General features: G+C 43.8%; 1 protein-coding gene across 6 annotated transcripts in view; it reads left to right on the top strand.

Moving 5' to 3' along the window:
- LOC115172831 (kinase D-interacting substrate of 220 kDa B) overlaps window positions 1–25,550 on the top strand; it is a 97,330-nt gene that overhangs the window by 8,073 nt on the left and 63,707 nt on the right. For 5 of the 6 annotated variants that reach the window (XM_029730620.1, XM_029730623.1, XM_029730625.1 and 2 more), the window contains exons 2-11: window positions 16,040–16,177; window positions 17,681–17,779; window positions 18,308–18,406; window positions 19,813–19,911; window positions 20,037–20,135; window positions 20,308–20,406; window positions 20,686–20,883; window positions 22,887–22,985; window positions 23,814–23,912; window positions 24,119–24,217. In XM_029730620.1, coding sequence (XP_029586480.1) covers window positions 16,061–16,177; window positions 17,681–17,779; window positions 18,308–18,406; window positions 19,813–19,911; window positions 20,037–20,135; window positions 20,308–20,406; window positions 20,686–20,883; window positions 22,887–22,985; window positions 23,814–23,912; window positions 24,119–24,217 — 1,107 coding nt within the window. In that variant the 5' untranslated portion in view covers window positions 16,040–16,060. Of the gene's footprint in view, window positions 1–3; window positions 448–16,039; window positions 16,178–17,680; window positions 17,780–18,307; window positions 18,407–19,812; window positions 19,912–20,036; window positions 20,136–20,307; window positions 20,407–20,685; window positions 20,884–22,886; window positions 22,986–23,813; window positions 23,913–24,118; window positions 24,218–25,550 lie in introns of those variants that run through there. The other variant, XM_029730621.1, reaches the window with a different exon arrangement.

Consider the following 25,550-nt stretch of genomic DNA (forward strand, 5'->3'; position numbering starts at 1 on the left):
GACCATTGCATTATTGAATTGGTATTTGACCATTGCATTATTGAAACATCACTTTTTTGTAAGCCAAGAAAAGATGCATTCAGTGACAATGAATGCTCATTATACTTTCTCGTTGATTCCTACGTTAATTTGTTTAGTTTTTTACATGAATGCATAGCCTAAACAGTTAAATATACCTACATTCACATCTAAAGTCTGTACCCATACAACTCTATTGTTGGAACAGTAGAGCATGTCACGTATGGTAATGGTGGCGTGTGTCTATTGTGTTGGAGAGGGGTTTGGGCGTTGCTCTGCCTGTTCATCAATTATTCATGGCAGTCAGGGACAGGGAGGGATGTGGAGCCTAGGCAACGCTTGTTGATACTCAGTCAGTTTGGCTGAGGGATAGTAATTGAAGAACAACCATTGCCATTCAGTGCAGTCAAACTGACATTTTCCATAAAGGTAAGCCACTTAGTTCTTTGTTAATTATTGGACTTTGCTCATTGCTATGTTTGAGGCCTGTGTACTACTAAGACTATTTAGTATACTTGTCTTAAGCTACCTCTTGGTGTTTCTTTGTTGGTCTTTTGTTGGTTTCTGTTTTGCAATGGTAGTGGATGAGGTGAAGTGGTGAGCTCCTCACTCAATACTACGTGCAGAGAATCCTTGAGGTTCATTGATTGTTGCCTGGTGTCACTCTGTCTAATCTTTGGCGCTGCTTATAGCAGCTGTGCTGCCTCTGAGACACATGAGGGTGTGTCAGCTCAGCAGGTTCCTGTTGCCTCAATAACTGAACTGTAAACAAAGGCTCTACTCAGTTGTGTGTATGACAGAATGATCTGATCGGAGAGAAAATGTATTATAGACCTTTTTTTTAACAAAGCCTGTTAACCTAGCCATACTTTCTTTAGAGTCATGTATGGGCAGATAATTGAGGTTGAATAGAGACGTGTTGACTGATTCAATTTCTTCATCTGCTCTTTCGTGGCAGACCAACTTAGCCAGTCACTGGTTCTCAAAACATGCTTATTTTTTACAATCGTATTACAGCCAGTATTTAAGTTTTTGCTGTACATTTAAAAAACAAATGTTTTATGATATTGAAAAACAAATTAGGCCTATCCGAGGATCAAATAGCTTATTACGGACATTCATATTAAGAGTAGGTAGGCTAAATAGTCCTAATTAGAGGTTGACCAATTATGATTTTTCGACGCCGATACCGATTATTGGAGGGCCAAAGGCCGATACCGATTAATCGGCCGATATTTTTATTTGTAATAATGACAATTACAACAATACTGAATGAACACTTATTTTAACTTAATCAATAAAATCAATTTAGCCTCAAATAAATAATGAAACATGTTCAATTTGGTTTAAATAATGCAAAAACAAAGTGTTGGAGAAGAAAGTAAAAGTGCAATATGTGCCATGTAAAAAAGCTAACGTTTAAGTTCCTTGTTCAGAACATGAGAACATATGAAAGCTGGTGGTTCCTTTTAACATGAGTCTTCAATATTCCCAGGTAAGAAGTTTTAGGTTGTAGTTATTATAGGAATTATAGGACTATTTCTCTCTATATGATTTGTATTTCATATACCTTTGACTATTGGATGTTCTTATAGGCACTTTAGTATTGCCAGTGTAACAGTATAGCTTCCGTCCCTCTCCTCGCTCCTACCTGGGCTCGAACCAGGAACACATCGACACATCGAAGCAGCATTACCCATGCAGAGCAAGTGACGTTTGAAACGCGATTAGCGCGCACCTCGCTAGCTAGCTAGCCATTTCACATGGGTTACACCAGCCTAATCTCGGGAGTTGATAGGCTTGAAGTCATAAACAGCGCAATGCTTGAAGCATTGCGAAGAGCTGCTGGCAAAATGAAAGTGCTGTTTGAATGAATGCTTATGAGCCTGCTGGTGCCTACCATCGCTCAGTCAGACTGCTCTATCAAATCATAGACTTAATTATAACATAATAACACACAGAAATACGAGCCTTAGGTCATTAATATGGTCGAATCCGGAAACTATCACGTTTATTCTTTCAGTGAAATACGGAACCGTTCCGTATTTTATCTAACGGGTGGCATCCATAAGTCTAAATGTTCCTGTTACATTGCACAACCTTCAATGTTATGTCATAATTACTTAACATTCTGGCAAATTAGTTCGCATCAAGCCAGGCGGCCCAAACTGTTGCATATACCCTGACTCTGCGTGCAATGAATGCAAGAGAAGTGACACAATTTCACCTGGTTAATATTGCCTGCTAACCTGGATTTCTTTTAGCTAAATATGCAGGTTAAAAATATATACTTCTGTGTATTGATTTTAAGAAAGGCATTGATGTTTTTGGTTAGGTACATTCGTGCAACGATTGTGCTTTTTTCGCAAATGCGCATTTGTTAAATCATCCCCGTTTGGCGAAGTTGGCTGTCTTGTTGGAGCAACGTGTACCTAAGCGATTATATGCAACGCAGGACAGGCTAGATCAGGGGTGTCAAACGTCCGGCCCGCGGGCCGGTTCAGGCCCGCAAAGGGGTTTAATCCGGCCCGCGAGATGATTTTGTAAAGTATAAAAATGAGCTGGCATTTTTCAATAAAAGAAACTGCTGTTCCAATTGCGTCCACTGGATGGCGCAATAGCAATTGTGTTAAGCAAGCAAACCGTTTATAACGGAGCAGAGCAAGTAGGTCAAGCAAGTGCAGCCAGTCCGGATGAGCTACTTTGTTTTGCCCGCGATATTTATTACGGCTTCTACTTTTAACATTTTGTGCTTTGGCACCCTCATTGCCCCAATATGTCTCTGTCAAAAAAGAGAAAAGTGGACGCAGAGTGCAGAGTGTTCCAAGAAAAATGGTCATCCTCCTATTTATTGACAGAATTGAATGGGAAAGCTGTATGTTTGGTGTGTTCACAGCATGTTGCAGTGCTGAAAGAGTATAACCTTCGTCGCCACTATGTGAGTCTTCATGCCGACAAATATGACAACTTTCAAGGACAGCGGAGAAGAGAGAAGGTGAATGAACTGTTGGCGGGTCTGAAGAAACAGCAGTCTGTGTTTACTCACAGCCGAGACATGCAGTGAAAGCTAGCTATCTCATTGCTAATGAAATCGCAGTGGCTTCAAAACCATTTAGTGAGGGTGAATTTGTAAAAACATGCATGATGAAGGCAGCGGAGATTGTGTGCCCTGAAAAGCGCCAGGCTTTTGCAAATATCAGCCTGACAAGAAACACAGTTGCAGACAGGATTTCCGATCTTTCAGTGGATTTGGACAGCCAGTTGAAGCAAAAAGTAAAGTAATTTATTGGGTTTTCAGTTGCAATTGATGAAAGCACGGACATTACAGATGTTGCACAACTGGCCATTTTCATCCGCGGAGTTGATGACACATTGACCGTCACCGAGGAGTTCGTGGAGTTGGTGCCGATGACAGATACAATGAATGCAGCTGATATTTTCACCGCACTCGTCGGCGCGCTGGACAGGGTCGGAGTGGACTGGTCCCGCGCTGTCAGCCTGGCTACAGATGGTGCGCCCTCAATGGTCGGGAAAAAAGCAGGCGTTGTGACAAAGTTCAGAGAGAAAGTGCAATCTGCAAATGGAGGACGTGATTTTTGGACTTTTCACTGTATTTTGCACCAGGAGGCTTTGTGTTGCAAGTCATTAAAGATGGATAACGTCATGAAGGTGGTCATCCAAACTGTTAATTTCATCCGATCCAGAAGCCTGAATCACCGTCAGTTTGACAGCCTTCTCAGAGAGAAAGACCACATCTATGGCCTGCCATACCACACTGAGGTAAGATGGTTAAGCCGAGGTGCTGTGCTTAGGCGTTTCTTTGATTTACGAGAAGAAATTGAACAGTTCATGGAAGAAAAGGGCAAACCAGTGTTAGAATTTCATTCCGCAGAATGGATGCAGGACCTTGCATTTATGGTGGATGTTACAGAGCACCTGAATAACTTGAACAAACAGCTGCAAGGGCGCAACAAAGTCGTCACGCAGTATTATGACAGCATGCGTTCTTTCAAGTTGAAGCTGTCATTGTGGGAGACGCAACTCGCAGGTGGTGATGCAGCTCACTTCCCCTGTCTGAAAAATGTGTGCGCGACCCAACATGTGGCAGACATGAAGCGGTTCAAAGATAAAATAACGGCACTGTTACGGGAGTTTGAGCAACGCTTTCCGATTTTTGGTGAACTGGAGAAAGACTTCAACGTTTTTTGCTCGCCATTCACCGTGAATCCCTCTGATCTGCCCGTCAGCATACAACTTGAAATAATAGACTTGCAGTGTGACTCGGATATGAAGGGCAAATTTGCTGCAGCTGGCTTGGACACATTTTATCAGAATCTCTTGCCAGGTTACCCCAACTTGACAGCCCTCGCTGCAAAACTGTTGTGCATGTTTGGAACCACATATCTTTGAGCAAGTTTTCTCTGTAATGAGCATAAATAAAACAAAGCTGCGCTCAAGGCTCACGCACAAGCACTTGAATCACATCCTGAAGTTGGCTGCCACTCAGGATGTGACGCCTGATATTGATGCGCTGGTGAAAGCTAAAAGATGCCAGGTATCAGGAGTCAAATAAACTATGCAACCCCACTTAAAGTGCTGCATGAGACACCCTGATATAGTTCTGTGATCTGTGATATACTTCTGTGAATCACTGAGGCATTGTGTGTTTGTGTGTTCTTTTTCTTTAGAATTTTCAAATAAACTTGAGGTGTTTTATGATTAATAGTGATGTTGTGCTTGTACTATTGTGGACACACTGTCCTCAGGCTCCAGCTTTATGTTTTATGTTGATCGTATTAAAACAAAGAAAACAATCTGAAGTTGTTGTTTTTAAGTTATATATACCATGATTTTACCGGTCCGGCCCACTTGGGAATAGATTTTCCTCCATGTGGCCCCTGAGCTAAAATGAGTTTGACACCCCTGGGCTAGATAAACTAGTGATATCATCAACCATGTGTAGTTAACTAGTGATTATGATTGATTGTTTTTTATAAAATAAGTTTAATGCTTGCTAGCAACTTACCTTGGCTTCTTACTGCATTCGCGTAACAGGCAGGATGCAGTCGTGGAGTGCAATGTAAAGCAGGTGGTTAGAGCGTTGGACTAGTTAACCGTAAGGTTGCAAGATTGAATCCCCGAGCTGACAAGGTAAAAATCTGTCCTTCTGTCCCTGAACAAGGCAGTTAACCCACCGTTCCTAGGCCGTCATTGAAATTAAGAATGTGTTCTTAACTGACTTGCCTAGTTAAATAAAGGTGTAAAAAAAATAAAAAATAAAAATCTGCCAAATCGGCGTCCAAAAATACCGATTTCCGATTGTTATGAAAACTTGAAATCGCCATAATTAATCGGCTATTCCGATTAATCGGTCGACCTCTAGTCCTAATTAATTATATAAGTCTTAAATTAATATTTTTTTGTTTAGGCATAGATTGTCAGGCTGCATTGCCAAATGAAGACCTTTTCGTCTCTTTTTTTGTCTTGGGTTGAAATTCACAATATTGCTTAAGATTATGCTAATTTGGGAATATATTTAATTGAGCATACACTCTTAGAAAAAAAGGTTCCAAAAGGAGAACCCTTTGAAGAACCCTTTTTGGTTCAAGGTAGAACACTTTTGGTTCTAGGTAGAACCCTTTTTAGTTCCAGGTAGAACTCTTGAGTGCCATGTAAAGCCCTCTGGAAAGAATTCTACATGGAACCCAAAAGGGTTCTACCTAGAACCAAAAAGGGTTCTTCAAAGGGTTCTCCTATGGGGACAGCCAAATAATCCTTTTAGGTTCTACATAGCACCTTTTTTTCTAAGAGTGTACCGCATAGTTCTGCAAGTCGTGGCAACACTCAGTCTCCACTTAGCCAAGCCAATCCTTAAAAGTTTTCCCTATCTCATTTGTTGGAGTATTACTTCAACTCAATCATGCTATGTAGGCTAAGGCCTAATGACCGCCTACCGTCCCATTGCTTCGCACTTAAGCATTAGGCCATTGCTGAAAGTGAAAGGAAATTGGCATATTAGGCCTAGGCCCTGCCCTTGTGTAATATATTACTACATATAGGTTACGAGTGAATCGAAGAGTAGGCCTACAATTCAAAGTTAAGAACGGACAGCACATTTTGACATAGCCTAGCCTAAGCAGCAGACATTGGAACACTGTATAGGCTAGTAGGTCCATGACTGCCAATTCAGTAGCTAGCTAATCTTTCTTTTAACAGGCTTCAGGCCTATTCTTTGCCTTCAACGATGAAGCTTATCTCAGTATTTTATTGGGCTGTATTCTTTGTCTTATAGACGAACCCAGCCTTGGTGACTGTCTAGCTCTCGTTGTTCCTCCGTTAGGCCTGGAAAACGTACTGTAGGCCTAATTCCTCATTAGTTCAGATTGTGAGAAGCATGAATGGGTTAAACGTTTTTGGTTCAGGTCAGGGATTGGGGCATAACCTACTGTTATAATGAGTTGCTGCCCAGTCTCATGTCCTCCATAGCCTAGTGTTTTAATGAGTTGCTGCTCAGTCTCATGTCCTCCATAGCCTAGTGTTTTAATGAGTTGCTGCCCAGTCTCATGTCCTCCATAGCCTAGTGTTTTAATGAGTTGATGCCTAGTCTCATGTCCTCCATAGCCTAGTGTTATAATGAGTTGCTGCTCAGTCTCATGTCCTCCATAGCCTAGTGTTATAATGAGTTGCTGCCCAGTCTCATGTCCTCCATAGCCTAGTCTTTTAATGAGTTGCTGCCCAGTCTCATGTCCTCCATAGCCTAGTGTTTTAATGAGTTGATGCCTAGTCTCATGTCCTCATTTACATTTACATTTAAGTCATTTAGCAGACGCTCTTATCCAGAGCGACTTACAAATTGGTGCATTCACCTTATGATATCCAGTGGAACAACCACTTTACAATAGTGCATCTAAATCTTTTAAGGGGGGGGGGGGGGGGTAGAAGGATTACTTTATCCTATCCTAGGTATTCCTTAAAGAGGTGGGGTTTCAGGTGTCTCCGGAAGGTGGTGATTGACTCCGCTGTCCTGGCGTCGTGAGGGAGCTTGTTCCACCATTGGGGTGCCAGAGCAGCGAACAGTTTTGACTGGGCTGAGCGGGAACTGTGCTTCCTCAGAGGTAGGGAGGCGAGCAGGCCAGAGGTGGATGAACGCAGTGCCCTTGTTTGGGTGTAGGGCCTGATCAGAGCCTGAAGGTACGGAGGTGCCGTTCCCCTCACAGCTCCGTAGGCAAGCACCATGGTCTTGTAGCGGATGCGAGCTTCAACTGGAAGCCAGTGGAGAGAGCGGAGGAGCGGGGTGATGTGAGAGAACTTGGGAAGGTTGAACACCTGACGGGCTGCGGCGTTCTGGATGAGTTGTAGGGGTTTAATGGCACAGGCAGGGAGCCCAGCCAACAGCGAGTTGCATTAGTCCAGACGGGAGATGACAAGTGCCTGGATTAGGACCTGCGCCGCTTCCTGTGTGAGGCAGGGTCGTACTCTGCGAATGTTGTAGAGCATGAACCTACAGGATCGGGTCACCGCCTTGATGTTAGTGGAGAACGACAGGGTGTTGTCCAGGGTCACGCCGAGGTTCTTAGCACTCTGGAAGGAGGACACAATGAAGTTGTCAACCGTGATGGCGAGATCATGGAACGGGCAGTCCTTCCCCGGGAGGAAGAGCAGCTCCGTCTTGCCGAGGTTCAGCTTGAGGTGGTGATCCGTCATCCACACTGATATGTCTGCCAGACATGCAGAGATGCGATTCGCCACCTGGTTATCAGAAGGGGGAAAGGAGAAGATTAATTGTGTGTCGTCTGCATAGCAATGATAGGAGAGACCATGTGAGGATATGACAGTGCCAAGTGACTTGGTGTATAGCGAGAATAGGAGAGGGCCTAGAACAGAGCCCTGGGGGACACCAGTGGTGAGAGCACGTGGTGCGGAGACAGATTCTCGCCACGCCACCTGGTAGGAGCGACCTGTCAGGTAGGACACAATCCAAGCGTGGGCCGCGCCGGAGATGCCCAACTCGGAGAGGGTGGAGAGGAGGATCTGATGGTTCACAGTATCAAAGGCAGCAGATAGGTCTAGAAGGATGAGAGCAGAGGAGAGAGAGTTAGCTTTAGCAGTGCGGAGAGCCTCCGTGACACAGAGAAGAGCAGTCTCAGTTGAATGACCAGTCTTGAAACCTGACTGATTTGGATCAAGAAGGTCATTCTGAGAGAGATAGCAGGAGAGCTGGCCAAGGACGGCACGTTCAAGAGTTTTGGAGAGAAAAGAAAGAAGGGATACTGGTCTGTAGTTATTGACATCGGAGGGATCGAGTGTAGGTTTTTTCAGAAGGGGTGCAACTCTCGCTCTCTTGAAGACGGAAGGGACGTAGCCAGCGGTCAAGGATGAGTTGATGAGCGAGGTGAGGTAGGGGAGAAGGTCTCCGGAAATGGTCTGGAGAAGAGAGGAGGGGATAGGGTCAAGTGGGCAGGTTGTTGGGCGGCCGGCCGTCACGAGACGCGAGATTTCATCTGGAGAGAGAGGGGAGAAAGAGGTCAAAGCACAGGGTAGGGCAGTGTGAGCAGGACCAGCGGTGTCGTTTGGCTTAGCAAACGAGGATCGGATGTCATCAGCCTTCTTTTCAAAATGGTTGACGAAGTCATCCGCAGAGAGAGAGGAGGGGGGGAGGGAGGAGGATTCAGGAGGGAGGAGAAGGTAGCAAAGAGCTTCCTAGGGTTAGAGGCAGATGCTTGGAATTTAGAGTGGTAAAAAGTGGCTTTAGCAGCAGAGACAGAAGAGGAAAATGTAGAGAGGAGGGAGTGAAAGGATGCCAGGTCCGCAGGGAGGCGAGTTTTCCTCCATTTCCGCTCGGCTGCCCGGAGCCCTGTTCTGTGAGCTCGCAATGAGTCGTCGAGCCACGGAGCAGGAGGGGAGGACCGAGCCGACCTGGAGGATAGGGGACATAGAGAGTCAAAGGATGCAGAAAGGGAGGAGAGGAAGGTTGAGGAGGCAGAATCAGGAGATAGGTTGGAGAAGGTTTGAGCAGAGGGAAGAGATGATAGGATGGAAGAGGAGAGAGTAGCGGGAGAGAGAGAGCGAAGGTTGGGACGGCGCAATACCATCCGAGTAGGGGCAGAGTGAGAGGTGTTGGATGAGAGGGAAAAGGATACAAGGTAGTGGTCGGAGACTTGGAGGGGAGTTGCAATGAGATTAGTGGAAGAACAGCATCTAGTAAAGATGAGGTCAAGCGTATTGCCTGCCTTGTGAGTAGGGGGGGAGGTGAGAGGGTGAGGTCAAAAGAGGAGAGGAGTGGAAAGAAGGAGGCAGAGAGGAATGAGTCAAAGGTAGACGTGGGGAGGTTAAAGTCACCCAGAACTGTGAGAGGTGAGCCATCCTCAGGAAAGGAACTTATCAAGGCGTCAAGCTCATTGATGAACTCTCCAAGGGAACCTGGAGGGCGATAAATTATAAGGATGTTAAGCTTGAAAGGGCTGGTAACTGTGACAGCATGGAATTCAAAGGAGGCGATAGACAGATGGGTCAGGGGAGAAAGAGAGAATGTCCACTTGGGAGAGATGAGGATTCCAGTGCCACCACCCCGCTGGCCAGATGCTCTCTGGGTATGGTAGAACATGTGGGCAGACGAGGAGAGAGCAGTAGGAGTAGCAGTGTTATCCGTGGTAATCCATGTTTCCGTCAGCGCCAAGAAGTCTAGGGACTGGAGGGTAGCATAGGCTGAGATGAACTCTGCCTTGTTGGCCGCAGACCGGCAGTTCCAGAGGCTGCCGGAGACCTGGAACTCCACGTGGGTCGTGCGCGCTGGGACCACCAGGTTAGTGGCAGCGGCCACGTGGTGTGAAGCGTTTGTATGGCCTGTGCAGAGGGGAGAGAACAGGGATAGACAGACACATAGTTGACAGGCTACAGAAGAGGCTACGCTAATGCAAAGGAGATTGGAATGACAAGTGGACTACACGTCTCGAATGTTCAGAAAGTTAAGCTTACGTTGCAAAAATCTTATTGACTAAAATGATTAAAATGATACAGTACTGCTTGCTGGTGCAGTAGGCTAGCTAGCAGTGGCTGCGTTGTTGACTTTGTTTGAAAGTGTAGCTGGCTAGGTAACCTCGATAGTTTCAGTACTGCTGCCCAGTCTCATGTCCTCCATAGCCTACTGTTATAATGAGCTGCTGCCCAGTCTCATGTCCTCCATAGCCTAGTGTTATAATGAGCTGCTGCCCAGTCTCATGTCCTCCACTGCCTACTCTTATAATGAGCTGCTGCCCAGTCTCATGTCCTCCATAGCCTGCTGTCATAATGAGTTGATGCCTAGTCTCATGTCCTCCATAACCTACTGTTATAATGAGCTGCTGCCCAGTCTCATGTCCTCCATAGCCTAGTGTTATAATGAGTTGATGCCTAGTCTCATGTCCTCCATAGCCTAGTGTTATAATGAGCTGCTGCCTAGTCTCATGTCCTCCATAGCCTAGTGTTATAATGAGTTGATGCCTAGTCTCATGTCCTCCATAGCCTAGTGTTATAATGAGCTGCTGCCCAGTCTCATGTCCTCCACTGCCTACTCTTATAATGAGCTGCTGCCCAGTCTCATGTCCTCCATAGCCTGCTGTCATAATGAGTTGATGCCTAGTCTCATGTACTCCATAACCTACTGTTATAATGAGCTGCTGCCCAGTCTCATGTCCTCCATAGCCTAGTGTTATAATGAGTTGATGCCTAGTCTCATGTCCTCCATAGCCTAGTGTTATAATGAGCTGCTGCCTAGTCTCATGTCCTCCATAGCCTAGTGTTATAATGAGTTGATGCCTAGTCTCATGTCCTCCATAGCCTAGTGTTATAATGAGTTGCTGCTCAGTCTCATGTCCTCCATAGCCTAGTGTTATAATGAGCTGCTGCCCAGTCTCATGTCCTCCATAGCCTAGTGTTATAATGAGCTGCTGCCCAGTCTCATGTCCTCCACTGCCTACTCTTATAATGAGCTGCTGCCCAGTCTCATGTCCTCCATAGCCTGCTGTCATAATGAGTTGATGCCTAGTCTCATGTCCTCCATAACCTACTGTTATAATGAGCTGCTGCCCAGTCTCATGTCCTCCATAGCCTAGTGTTATAATGAGTTGATGCCTAGTCTCATGTCCTCCATAGCCTAGTGTTATAATGAGCTGCTGCCTAGTCTCATGTCCTCCATAGCCTAGTGTTATAATGAGTTGATGCCTAGTCTCATGTCCTCCATAGCCTAGTGTTATAATGAGCTGCTGCCCAGTCTCATGTCCTCCACTGCCTACTCTTATAATGAGCTGCTGCCCAGTCTCATGTCCTCCATAGCCTGCTGTCATAATGAGTTGATGCCTAGTCTCATGTACTCCATAACCTACTGTTATAATGAGCTGCTGCCCAGTCTCATGTCCTCCATAGCCTAGTGTTATAATGAGTTGATGCCTAGTCTCATGTCCTCCATAGCCTAGTGTTATAATGAGCTGCTGCCTAGTCTCATGTCCTCCATAGCCTAGTGTTATAATGAGTTGATGCCTAGTCTCATGTCCTCCATAGCCTAGTGTTATAATGAGTTGCTGCTCAGTCTCATGTCCTCCATAGCCTAGTGTTATAATGAGCTGCTGCCCAGTCTCATGTCCTCCATAGCCTAGTGTTATAATGAGCTGCTGCCCAGTCTCATGTCCTCCATAGCCTAGTGTTATAATGAGTTGCAGCTCAGTCTCATGTCCTCCATAGCCTACTGTTATAATGAGTTGCTGCCTAGTCTCATGTACTTTGCCTTCCTTATTAGGCCCGTGTGAAATGCAAGTGAAAGTCTGCACTTCTCACTGTTTGCTGCCACCAAGTGAGATCTTTGTTTCAACTGATAACATTTCTGAGCTTAAAGCTCAAAGAAATACCATCCTTTAAAGCCGAAAGCAGCAAGTGGACAACAGACATCCCCTTTTTTTCATTGCTTGGCTTAGAGCCTATGTATGTACAAGCCATAACAGATTCATAAGCATATTGACTGACATTTAACCAAAACATCAACTTGGCGTTGTTGACTCATGTATGAATGTGCTTTAGAATGTGCAAATTTATTTTTAAAGCCCTTCTTACATCAGCTGATACCTCAAAGTGCTGTACAGAAACCCAGCCTAAAACCCCAAACAGCAAGCAATGCAGGTGTAGAGAGTTGAAAACAGCTGGTCTGGGACAGGTGAACAGGTCAGGGTTCCATAGCCGCAGGCAGAACAGTTGAAACTGGAGCAGCAGCATGGCCAGGTGGACTGGGGACAGCAAGGAGTCATCAGGCCAGTTAGTCCTAAGGCATGGTCCTAGGGCTCAGGTCCTCCTCCGAGAGAGAATTAGAGAGAGCATACTTAAATTCACACAGGACACCGGATAAGACAGGAGAAATACTCCAGATATAACAGACTGACCCTAGCCCCCCGACACATAAACTAACACATAAATACTGGAGGCTGAGACAGGAGGGGTCGGGAGACATTGTGGCCCCATCCGATGATAACCCCGGACAGGGCCAAACAGGCAGCATATAACCCCACCCACTTTGCCAAAGCACAGCCCCCATACCACTAGAGGGATATCTTCAACCACCAACTTACCATCCTGAGACAAGGCCGAGTGTAGCCCACAAAGATCTCCGCCACGGCACAACCCAAGGGGGGGCGCCAACCCGGACAGGACGATCACGTCAGTGACTCAACCCACTCAAGTCCCCTCCTAGGGACGGCATGGAAGAGCACCAGTAAGCCAGTGACTCAGCCCCTGTAATAGGGTTAGAGGCAATTTTGGGGCTTCACCATGTTTCATCGAAATGTACAGCTGTGTGTCATCGGCATAGCAGTGAAAGTTAACATTATGTTTCCGAATGACATCACCAAGAGGTAAAATATATAGTGAAAACAATAGTGGTCCTAAAACAGAACCTTGAGGAACACCAATATTTACAGTTGATTTGTCAGAGGACAAACCATCCACAGAGACAAACTGATATCTTTCCAACAGATAAGATCTAAACCAGGCCAGAACTTGTCCGTGTAGACCAATTTGGGTTTCCAATCTCTCCAAAAGAATGTGGTGATCGATGGTATCAAAAGCAGCACTAAGGTCTAGGCGCACGAGGACAGATGCAGAGCCTCGGTCTGACGCCATTAAAAGGTCATTTACCACCCTCACAAGTGCAGTCTCAGTGCTATGATGGGGTCTAAAACCAGACTGAAGCGTTTCGTATACATTGTTTGTCTTCAGCAAGGCAGTGAGTTGCTGCGCAACAGCTTTCTCTAAAATCTTTTGAAAGGAATGGGAGATTCGATATAGGCCGATAGTTTTTGTATTTTCTGGGTCAAGGTTTGGCTTTTTCAAGAGAAGCTTTATTACTGCCACTTAAAGTGAGTTTGATGCACATCCGGTGGATAGAGAGATGTTTATTATGTTCAACATTGCAGGGCCAAGCACAGGAAGCAGCTCTTTCAGTAGTTTAGTTGGAATAGGGTCCAGTATGCAGCTTGAAGCCATTATTATTTTCATCATTGTGTCAAGAGATATAGTACTAAAACACTTGAGTGTCTACCTTGATCCTAGGTCCTGGCAGAGTTGTGCAGACTCAGGATAACTGAGCTTTGGAGGAATACGCAGATTTAAAGAGTCCGTAATTTGTTTTCTAATGATGATGATCTTTTCCTCAAAGAAGTTAATGAATTTATCACTGCTGATGTGAAAGCCATCCTCTAGGGGAATGCTGCTTTTTAGTTAGCTTAGCGACAGTATCAAAAATACATTTTGGATTGTTCTTATTTTCCTCAATTAAGTTGGAAAAATAGGATGATCGAGCAGCAGTGAGGGCTCTTCGATACTGCACGGTACTGTCTTTTCAAGCTAGTCGGAAGACTTCCAGTTTGGTGTGGCGCTATTTCCATTCCAATTTTCTAGAAGCTTGCTTCAGAGATCGGGTATTTTCTGTATACCAGGGAGCTAGTTTCTTATGACAAATGTTTTTTGTTTTTAGGGGTGCGACTGCATCTAGGGTATTGTGCAAGGTTAAATTGAGTTCCTCAGTTAGGGGGTTAACTGATTTTTGTACTCTGACGTTCTTGGGTAGGTGGAGGGAGTCTGGAAGGGCATCTAGGAATCTTTGGGTTGCCCGAGAATTTATAGCACGACTTTTGATGATCCTTGGTTGGGGTCTGAGCACATTATTTGTTGCGATTGCAAACGTAATAAAATGGTGGTCCGATAGTCCAGGATTATGAGGAAAAACATTGAGATCCACAACATTTATTCCACGGGACAGAGTATGACTGTGGCAGTGAGTAGGTCCGGAGACATGTTGGACAAAACTCACTGAGTCGATGATGGCTCCGAAAGCCTTTTGGAGTGGGTCTGTGGACTTTTCCATGTTAATATTCAAATTTTTGGTGACTTTATCTGCCATGACTACAAGGTCCGATAGGAATTCAGGGAACTCAGTGAGGAACGCTGTATATGGCCCAGGAGGCCTGTAAACAGTAGCTATAAAACTTGATTGAGTAGGTTGCATAGATTTCATGACTAGAAGCTCAAAAGACGAAAACGTCAGTTTTTTTGTTCGTAAATTGAAATTTGCTATCATAAATGTTAGCAACACCTCTGCCTTTGCGGGATGCGTGGGGGATATGGTCACTAGTGTAACCAGGAGGTGAGGCCTCATTTAACACAGTAAATTCATGTTTCAGTCAGGCCAATCACATGAAGATTATCATCAGTGATTAGTTCATTGACTATAACTGCTTTGGAAGTGAAGGATCTAACATTAAGTAGCCCTATTTTGAGATGTAAGGTATCACAATCTCTTTCAATAATAGCAGGAATGGAGGAGGTCTTTATTCCAGTGAGATTGCTAAGGCGAACACCGCCATGTTTAGGTTTGCCCAACCTAGGTCGAGGCACAGACACGGTCTCAATGGGGAAACTGAGCTGACTACTCTGACTGTGCTAGTGGCAGACTCCACTAAGCTGGCAGGCTGGCTAACAGCCTGCTGCCTGGCCTGCACCCTATTTCATTGTGGAGCTAGGGGAGTTAGAGCCCTGTCTATGTTCGTAGATAAGATGAGAGCATTTATACTACTATCTGTACTTACTGGTGGCACAGACGCTGTTTCATCCTTTCCTACACTGAAATGACCCTTGCCTAACGATTGCGTCTGAAGCTGGGCTTGCAGCACAGCTATCCTCGCCGTAAGGCGATCATTCTCCTGTATATTATGAGTACAGCGACTGCAATTAGAAGGCATCATGTTAATGTTACTACTTAGCTTCGGCTGGTGGAGGTCCTGACGAACCACGTCTAGATAAAGTGTCCGGAGTGAAAAAGTTGAATGAAAAAAAGTTGAGCGAGGGAAAAACTAAAAATATAAACGGTAATTAAAAGTAAAAACCGTCAGCTAGCAAAGTAAGGTTAGCAACAAAACGCACAGCAGCACGTAAACAAGTCTGCAAGTTGTGACCGGAAATGACGTGAGAAGCGATCAACAATCAAATATTATTTGTAACATGCGCTGAATACAACAGGTGTAGGTAGACCTTACAGTGAATGCTTACTTACAAGCCCTTAACCAACAATGCTTTAAGAAGTTAAGAAAAAAAGTGTTAAGGAAAAAAAATTGATAAGTAAAAAAATGTAAATAAAAGTAACAAATAATTAAACAGCAGCAGTAAAATAACAAGTGAGGCTGTATACAGGGGGTGACGGTACAGAGTCAATGTGCGGGGGCACCGGTTAGTTCAGGTAATTGAGGTAATATGTACATGTAGGTAGAGTTAAAGTGACTAGTCATAGATTATAAACAGATTATCAGCAGCGTAAAAGAGGGGTCTGGGTAGCCCTTGATTAGCTGTTCAGGAGTCTTATGGCTTGGGGGTAGAAGCTGTTACGAAGCCTTTTGGATGGATGTTTTGTTATGATGTTCTTGTGAACATGAGCTTCAAATATGTCCAGCCAGCTACTGTGCCAGCCAGGCTTATGTGTCATAATAACCCCTCTCTTTGTGTGTCTCAGTCGTGGCAGTGAGGCGTAGCCATGGACACCAGCACCTCTCTGGCCATCCAGAGCCTGTTCAGCTACGTGGAGGAGGACAACGTGCCGGCCATCAAAGCCCACCTGGACAAGTTCAAGGAGGTGGACAGCAGGAGCGAGGTGAGTGGAAGGCACTGCTAAGTAAACATTAAAGGGGAAGTTCACCCATTTTTACATGTGGCCTTATTTTCATTCTTTCTATGCTTGTAGTTGATCAACCAAACAGTTTTTTAAAAATATTTTTGAGCCATTGACGACAATGAATTATGAAAATGTTTCTAAGCATATTAATAAAACGCTCCAAACAAACTCATATTACATCACAATCTCCTTCTGGATAATGTCTCTCTACTTAATTTAGATTTTTTTTCCCACTGTCCCATAAATCCATGTCTGCATCTTTTTTCTTGTTATTGTAAACAGCATCATTCAAACATGGATTTATGGCACGGTGGGGAAAAACAACAACATTTAGTGCAGAGATATTATCCAGAGTGAGATTGTGATGTAATAGGAGTTTGGTTTGGCGTGTTTCATAACATGCTTTAGATACATTTACATAATGCATTGTAGTCAATGGCAAGCGATGACTCAGCAAAATGTGAGATTTTTTTTCTCTCTGAAATGAAACAAAATATTTAAAAAACAGTTTCGGGGATCAACTACTAGCACAGAAAGAATGAAAATAAGGCCATATGTAAAAATGGGTGAACTTCCCCTTTAACATTGTCTCAATGAAGAGTTCAGCCACTAGCCATATGTGACATGCACACGCAGTTACAAGCTAGAGCAATATCCACCGTAGTAGTACGGATGAAGCCTGAGCTTTAGAAAACCCTGAGTAGATCTAGCTTGCTTCGTAGGATACCCCTCACATTTTATTTAAGATTTTAAATCCTGGATGCTGATTGTTTTTTAGACAGGCAGCCCAATTCTGATATTCTTTTCTGAAAATGAGCTGATGTGATTAGTCAATGTGATTAGTGGAAAAAATCTCAGAATTGGGCTGCCTGTGTGATCGCAGCTTAAATCTACCAAATAATTCAACCACCACATATTTAACACTTTACCAGGTGAATAAGCAACTAAAACAGCCATTAGTATTCTGTGTAAACCCATTTTTGAATCTTTCATAAAACATTATAAACTGGGCGGTTCCAGCCCTGAATGCTGATTGGCTGACAGCCGTATACCACGGGTATGACAAAACATGTATTTTTACTGCTCTAATTACGTTGGTAACCAGTTTATAACAGCAATAAGGTACCACTGGGGTTTGTGGTATATGGCCAATATACCAGGGCTAAGGGCTGTTCTTATGCACAACCCAAAGCGGAGTGCCTGGATACATCCCTTCGCCGTGGTATATTGGCCATATACCACACCTCCTCGGGCCTTATTGCTTAATTATATCATCGTATTAAAGTGATGCTCCAATGAAATCTGGGCTTAGTTGTTAGGCTACTTTGGTGTGATTGATAACTGTTTGTCTCTCTCTCTTCTCTCTCTCTTTTCTCTCTCCTCTATCTCTCTTCTCTATCTCTCTCTCTCTCTCTCTTTTCTCTCTCTTTCTCTCTCCTCTATCTCTCTTCTCTATCTCTCTCTCTATCTCTGTCTCCTCAGAATGGTCAGACTCCCCTGATGGTGGCATCAGAGCAGGGCAGCCTAGAGATGGTCCAGGAGCTCCTCAGGAGGGGAGCCAATGTCAACCTGGATGATGTGGTAAACAGACACGCATACACACACACACACACACACACACACCAAATGGTAGTTCGACCATGGCTTCGAGGTTTGGTGTCATTTTAGCCACATTATTCAGACATGGCACAGAGGTCTTAGTGTCCAGGCTGCAGAACTCACCACACTGTGTTTGGGTTAATACAGAGCCCCATAATGAACACCTGTAGAATGTCTCAGGCCTCAGTTAGAGTAAATGACAGGGTGTAGATCTGCTGTCTCCATCAACACACACACACACACACACACACACACACACACACACACACACACACACACACTCAGACTCTCACTACACTAGACTGAGTGAGACTGACCAGACCTGGGCACCGTCTCCCTCTCTTTTTCTCTCTTTCTCTCTCTTTTCTCTGTCTGACACTAACTGTCTCCACCCTGCATCCATGAGCACCTGGTACGACCAGCTGGTAGGTACAGCATTGTGGAGCCACGACGTGATTGGGGTTTCCGTGGCGACCCAGTGTAACCCCTGTGTGTTCTGCCCGTCAACAGGACTGCTGGACGGCGCTGATCTCGGCGGCTAAGGAGGGCCATGTGGAGGTGGTGAAGGAGCTGCTGGCCAACAATGCCAGCCTGGAGCACCGGGACATGGTAGGAGAGGAGAGGAGAGGAGAGGGGAGGGTACTGGGTACTGGGTATTGGGAAGAGACATTGGCAGAGTGGGCACTCTGAAGGAAACAGTAAAGCTTTTGAACCTGTGTGTAACATTTCTCTTGAAAGACTAGTTTGATTGAAAAAGCTAGGAAAAACATCTTCAGAAAAAGATGAAAGGATGATTATGCTTGATCCTCTTTTTTCTGGATAATAATATATTTTGAAAAGCTTTCATGTCTAAAACATTCTGGGGTGAAGAAGGTAGCTTACAACTCTGGCACAGCAGTGTATCTGTCATTAATAGTGTCCATAGGATATTCCGTATGAGAGCTAGAATACAATACCATTTATACGACGGGTGGGTCTAATCCTGAATGCTGATTGGTTTAAACCGCAGAATACAAAACAATACAATCCTTGCTTTATTGGTCCATTTGCACGGATATTCTTTATTTTTTGCTGTCACACTACCAGACCTGACATACAATGGTAGAACTAGTTTCTTCTCATTATTCCTCTATTTTTTTTATGTGTCACTGCAATCCATTCCAGGCTGATTTAAAATATATATATATATATTTTACCTTTATTTAAGTAGGCAAGTCAGTTAAGAACAAATTCTTATTTACAATGACGGCCTGCTTTGTAGTGATTAATCCGTTATCTTCGGACACGATTAGCTTCAGTATGATCTCCTCCATTTTGTAATAATTGCATTTCGTGAGCTCTGGATGTCTGGAGTACATTAACCTGGTTAATAACTGTAAAACAACCTCTCAGTGGAAGGAAGCCCATTTCATATCCTATAGTATCTTTCCACAGTTCTGTGTTCATTCACGTTTCACAGTATAGTTCATTGTCAAGGCTATTCTAAATGCCTTGTTTTTGCAATATGCCAATGAGAGAGATGAGCCTTTTGGTTTTCCTCTGCAAATTAAAGCATTCAGAGTGATATTTAAGTAGCGTGGGGGGGGGGGGGGGGGGGGGTAATGGAGAAAAGACTAATGCCTCTTTGTTCATTATGAGTGTCGTCATGACCAAAGCTTTCTCACTTAAGATACATTTTACCTTCTGAGATGTGCTGTTATCATTTCAGATGTTTTATTTAGTGGACTTGTTCTATTCTAAGGTGACATCAGTCATGGCAGTGTTTGGTGCCAGCCTGTCTGTACTAATAACAGTATTAAATCCACTGTGTGGCTACGTACATGTCGTGCTATATGACCACTCTGCTGCTCTGTCTGTCCTGTCTGTCCTGTCTGTCTGTCTGTCTGTCTGTCTGTCTGTCTGTCTGTCTGTCTGTCTGTCTGTCTGTCTGTCTGTCTGTCTGTCTGTCTGTCTGTCTGTCTGTCTGTCTGTCTGTCTGTCTGTCTGTCTGTCTGTCTGTCTGTCTGTCTGTACAGGGGGGATGGAGCGCCCTCATGTGGGCTTCCTATAAGGGTCGTGTGGAGGTGGCCCAGCTGCTGCTGGAGAAAGGAGCTAGCCCCAACATTACTGGCCAGGTACTATTCCTATATAAAGACCTTGTATTTATTCATACATTAAATAACTTATTGTCATAATTAGGTACTGTATATCATTAGTGTATTACAGTGTTAGTTAAATATGCTAATGTCTGTCCTTCCAGTACAGTGTGTTCCCTGTCATCTGGGCAGCCGGACGAGGCCATGCTGAGATCGTCCATCTCCTCATTAAGCATGGTGCTAAAGTCAACTGCTCTGACAAGGTAAGCACACAGACACATACTCACCACCGGTTCTGTCTTCTACAAAATGATTTTTAAAAAGCAGCCTAAAGTAAGTTAGGATCTTATTTAAACTATGCCAATGACCCTACTTAAGGCGTTTCAATAATCATCAATGCTGTCTTTCTTTCTCTCTCTCTTTCCCTGTTCTCAGTATGGCACTACCCCGTTGATCTGGGCAGCCAGGAAGGGCCACTTTGACAGTGTGATGCACCTGCTGGTCAATGGGGCTGATGTGGACCAGGAGGGAGCGGTAAGTGGACCTCCCTACACTCATTAAAACTCCAGGATATCCCTATATGGTCACAAATAATAGTTTGGCCCTTCACAACGACTCACTAAAGGCTCAAGCAAGACAGGCGTTTGTTTGTTTGCTATTTTCACCAAACAAGTTCAGTATTGTTAGAGGTTGTGATTGAAATGTACATGAGGCCTTGTATAATAAAGGCTTTCCAGATGATATTCCCAGTCATACCACTTGGAAGCATTGTGCTAAATCACTCAAATCAGACTGTTATTCTCTCCCTATCAGAATTCCATGACAGCTCTAATCGTGGCGGTGCGGGGTGGTTTCAATGAGGTGGTGAAGGAGCTTCTGAAGAGGAACCCCAATGTCAACATGACAGACAAGGACGGCAACACAGCTCTGATGATCGCTGCCAAGGAGGGCTATACTGAGATAGTGCAGGACCTGCTGGATGCTGGCACCTACGTCAACATACCAGACAGGGTAGGTGACAACAACACAGGCTATTGTAGTGATGTGCCCTAAGAGTCGGGAAGCAAGTTTTAATAATTAAACACAACATAATACAAAAATAAGAAACACAAACAAGGCACAGAACTGACATAGGACCAGAAACCAGGACGCCTGGGGAAGGAACCAAAGGGAGTGACATATATAGGGAAGGTAATCAGGGAAGTGATGGAGTCCAGGTGAGTCTGATGATGCGCAGGTGCGCGTAACGATGGTGACAGGTGTGCGCCATAACGAGCAGCCTGGGGACCTAGAGGCCGGAGAGGGAGCACACGTGACAACTATAGACCAGTGGTCGCCAACTGGTCGATCGCGATTCAAAAGTCCTGCGCACCGGGTAAGCAAAGTGTTCCCATGAGACAAACTGTGACTAAATCGAGTGCACCTACTGCGCTGCCCAATCAGATAGCTCAAATCACCATGGCCACAGAGCTTCCGTGACCCTGGCCACAGCCACGTTTTTAATAGGCTACTAGCCTACATAAGATTGAATAACTTTTAAAACCATGTCCATAGAGAGACTGTCAATGAATACAGCTAAGAGCTGCTGTTTTTCTGAGTGAGTTCATGTTGAAGTTTATATTCAGCACTGTCACTGTTTTTATTCAACACTATTACAAAATGTGCTTCTCCGTACTTCCGCTCGGACTACAGCTGCAGTGAATGAGTAGCCAAGTAGCGATAGCTGTGCGTTTTATTATTATTAGCAGCTCGTCGTGTTTATTTGAATATCTCTGGTCATAGGAACAACATGAATTTGTGCATGAGGCAGATGTGGTGCGACTCGAGTTTCACCATCCGGTGGAAGACGGTGTCCCCTCTCTCTGGTCAGTCTCACCGAAGGAAAGGAAGGAGAGAGCAGGGACTGTGAGAGGCGGGTGGGAAAAATAGTTGTGAACGGTCATCCAACTCTAAATTCCAAGTCGGAAACTCGAGCATCTTTCTAGAGCTCCGACTTTTCGACCTGAAGATTACTGATGTCGTGATTTGACCTCATTGACCATCAGATGCATGTACCATCAGTCCATCAGTCCAGTAAAATAAAAAAACGAATGATTTCGATTCATGCTCCACAGTGCCTCACAAGTGCTAAACCAACTGATCTATTTTGTTATCAAAGCTCGAGTTTTGAAATATAATATGGTCTGATTAACAATATTGGCAGGCCAATCATATAGCCAATATGCTGTGATAATGTATTAGGCCTACTGCCCAAACCTCATTCCTACAGAACTGTTTGTGTGAGGTTAATGTAAAAAATGTAAATCTGAGCAGTAGATCTCAGCTTGCTTTTTGACTGCGAATGGGATCTTGACTCAGAAACGGTTGGTGCCCACTGCTATAGACTAGATAGGAAGAGATACATACTGTAGGTAAAGATGGTTCGTTTAAAGGAGGGTCAACATACCAGACAGGGTAGGCAGCCATCACCAGTCACTAAAGATTAGCTGAAATGTTGCCCTGACAACCCTGCTAATACACAGCGTAGAGTCTAGACAGGATTATATCAACCTGAATGATAAAGGTCATGCTAGACAGGATTATATCAACCTGAATGAAAAAGCTCATGCTATACAGGATTATATCAACCTGAATGATAAAGGTCATGCTAGACAGGATTATATCAACCTGAATGATAAAGCTCATGCTAGACAGGATTATGTCAACCTGAATGATAAAGCTCATGCTATACAGGATTATATCAACCTGAATGATAAAGGTCATGCTAGACAGGATTATATCAACCTGAATGATAAAGGTCATGCTATACAGGATTATATCAACCTGAATGATAAAGGTCATGCTAGACAGGATTATATCAACCTGAATGATAAAGGTCATGCTAGACAGGATTATATCAACCTGAATGATAAAGGTCATGATATACAGTATAGTCTACCTCCTCTGTTGTGAGATGATTCAGTGTGTGTTCTCCGTAGTGAAAGCCTGTGGTGTTTCCTGTGTGTGTCACACAGAGTGGGGAGACGGTGCTGATTGGAGCAGTGCGAGGAGGACATGTGGAGATCGTCAGAGCCCTTCTGAACAAATATGCCGACATTGACGTCAGGGGACAGGTAGGCGTCTCTAATGTGACACATCCACATTGTTAAAGGTCCAATGCAGCCATTTCTATCTCCATATCAAATCATTTCTGGGTAACAATTTCTAGGTAATCAACTTACTGTGATTTTTTTTTTTTTACCATTTTAATTGAAAACAAAAAACAGCTTCTTAGCGAAGAGCAATTTCTCAAGCAAGAGTTTAGCTAGGACTATCTGGGAGTGGTCTGAGTAGGGAGGGGAAAACTGAAAACAACCTGTTATTGGCAGAGCGGTTTGGAACCCTCTCTTATTGGTCTATTAACTAATTTTACCTGGTGATGTCACAAGGCAGGCCAAACTCCATCCCACCAAAACAGGCTAAAAGTTTTAGGCATCTATTCAAACAGCCCTTACACTAAAAGGGCATTATCATAATTTAAAACAATTTTACAGTATTATTTCAACCTCATAGTGTGGAAATATATCTAACACAGAAAAATCCCATTTTTGGCTGCACTGGGCCTTTAACATTTATTTGATCTATTATCATGCCATTACTGGTCCCATTCATTAGGGCACACTGTAGCACAACTTTTTACAATGGAAAACAAAAACAAGCATTTCTTATTGGACATATTCAGGTAGTCCCTCCCTGTTTCTGTCAGTTTTGTTCTGTTTGGTGCCTGTTATTCGCTGTGTATTTATTCCTCTTGACACTATTTTAATCTTTAACTCTGCATTGATAGAGAAGGACCCATAAGTAAGCATTTCAGTGTTAATCTACACCGGTTGTTTATGAAGCAAGTGACAAAGAACATTTGATTTAATGAATACGACCATGTTCTCAACTGTGCTAAACAGGACAGTAAGACTGCTCTCTACTGGGCGGTAGAGAAAGGGAATGCCACCATGGTGACAGACATCCTCCAGTGCAACCCGGACACTGAGAGTTGCACCAAGGTAAGGAACAGCCACAGCTGCTCTATATTAATTAACAGTCATTTCGTTGCACTATGACACATTCTTCACTTGAAATTCTACACATCATGATGAAGTTATCCTTGTTTCAAAAGAATTTTTTCACAAGTCATTAAAGTTGCAAATAAACCTTTGCTTGCTTATATTCTCTAGGTCTGAGATGATGATGATGATGATGTGTGTTTCAGGATTCTGAGACCCCTCTGATCAAAGCCACCAAGATGAGGAACATTGAGATAGTAGAGCTGCTCCTGCACAGAGGGGCCAAGGTGGCAGCTGTCGACAAGGTACTGGAGAAACACAACATATAGAGCCTATGTCTTTCCAATATCATCACAGGTTCTGTACTCTAATCCTCTCTACTCTACTCGAATCATCTCTACTCTACTGGAATCATCTCTACTCTACTCATCTCTACTGGAATCATCTCTACTCTACTCTAATCATCTCCACTCTACTTTAATCATCTCTACTCTACTCATCTCTACTCTAATCACCTCTACTCATCTTTACTCATCTTTACTCTACTCTACTCATCTCTACTCATCTCTACTCATCTCTACTCATCTCTACTCTACTCATCTCTACTCTACTCATCTCTACTCTACTCTACTCTACTCTACTCATCTCTACTCTACTCTACTCATCTCTACTCTACTCATCTCTACTCTACTCATCTCTACTATAATCATCTCTACTCTACTCATCTCTACTCTACTCTAATTATCTCTACTCTACTCTACTCTACTCTACTCATCTCTACTCTACTCTACTCTAATTATCTCTACTCATCTCTACTATAATCATCTCTACTATAATCATCTCTACTCTACTCATCTCTACTATAATCATCTCTACTCTACTCATCTCTACTCATCTCTACTCTACTCTACTCATCTCTACTCTACTCATCTCTACTCTACTCTACTCATCTCTACTCTACTCATCTCTACTATAATCATCTCTACTCTACTCATCTCTACTCTAATCATCTCTACTCTACTCATCTCTACTCATCTCTACTCTACTCATCTCTACTCTACTCATCTCTACTCATCTCTACTCTACTCATCTCTACTCTACTCATCTCTACTATAATCATCTCTACTCTACTCATCTCTACTCTAATTATCTCTACTCTACTCTACTCTACTCATCTCTACTCTACTCTACTCTACTCTACTCATCTCTACTCTACTCTACTCTAATTATCTCTACTCTACTCTACTCTACTCTACTCTACTCATCTCTACTCTACTCTACTCTACTCTAATTATCTCTACTCATCTCTACTATAATCATCTCTACTCTACTCATCTCTACTCTACTCTACTCATCTCTACTATAATCATCTCTACTCTACTCATCTCTACTCATCTCTACTCATCTCTACTCTACTCATCTCTACTCTACTCATCTCTACTCTACTCATCTCTACTCTACTCATCTCTACTCATCTCTACTCATCTCTACTCTACTCATCTCTACTCTACTCATCTCTACTCTACTCATCTCTACTCATCTCTACTCATCTCTACTCATCTCTACTCATCTCTACTCTACTCTACTCATCTCTACTCTACTCATCTCTACTCTACTCTACTCATCTCTACTCTACTC

This window comes from Salmo trutta, chromosome 33, assembly GCF_901001165.1.
Source record: "Salmo trutta chromosome 33, fSalTru1.1, whole genome shotgun sequence".
In the NCBI taxonomy this organism is placed as follows: Eukaryota; Metazoa; Chordata; class Actinopteri; order Salmoniformes; family Salmonidae; genus Salmo; species Salmo trutta.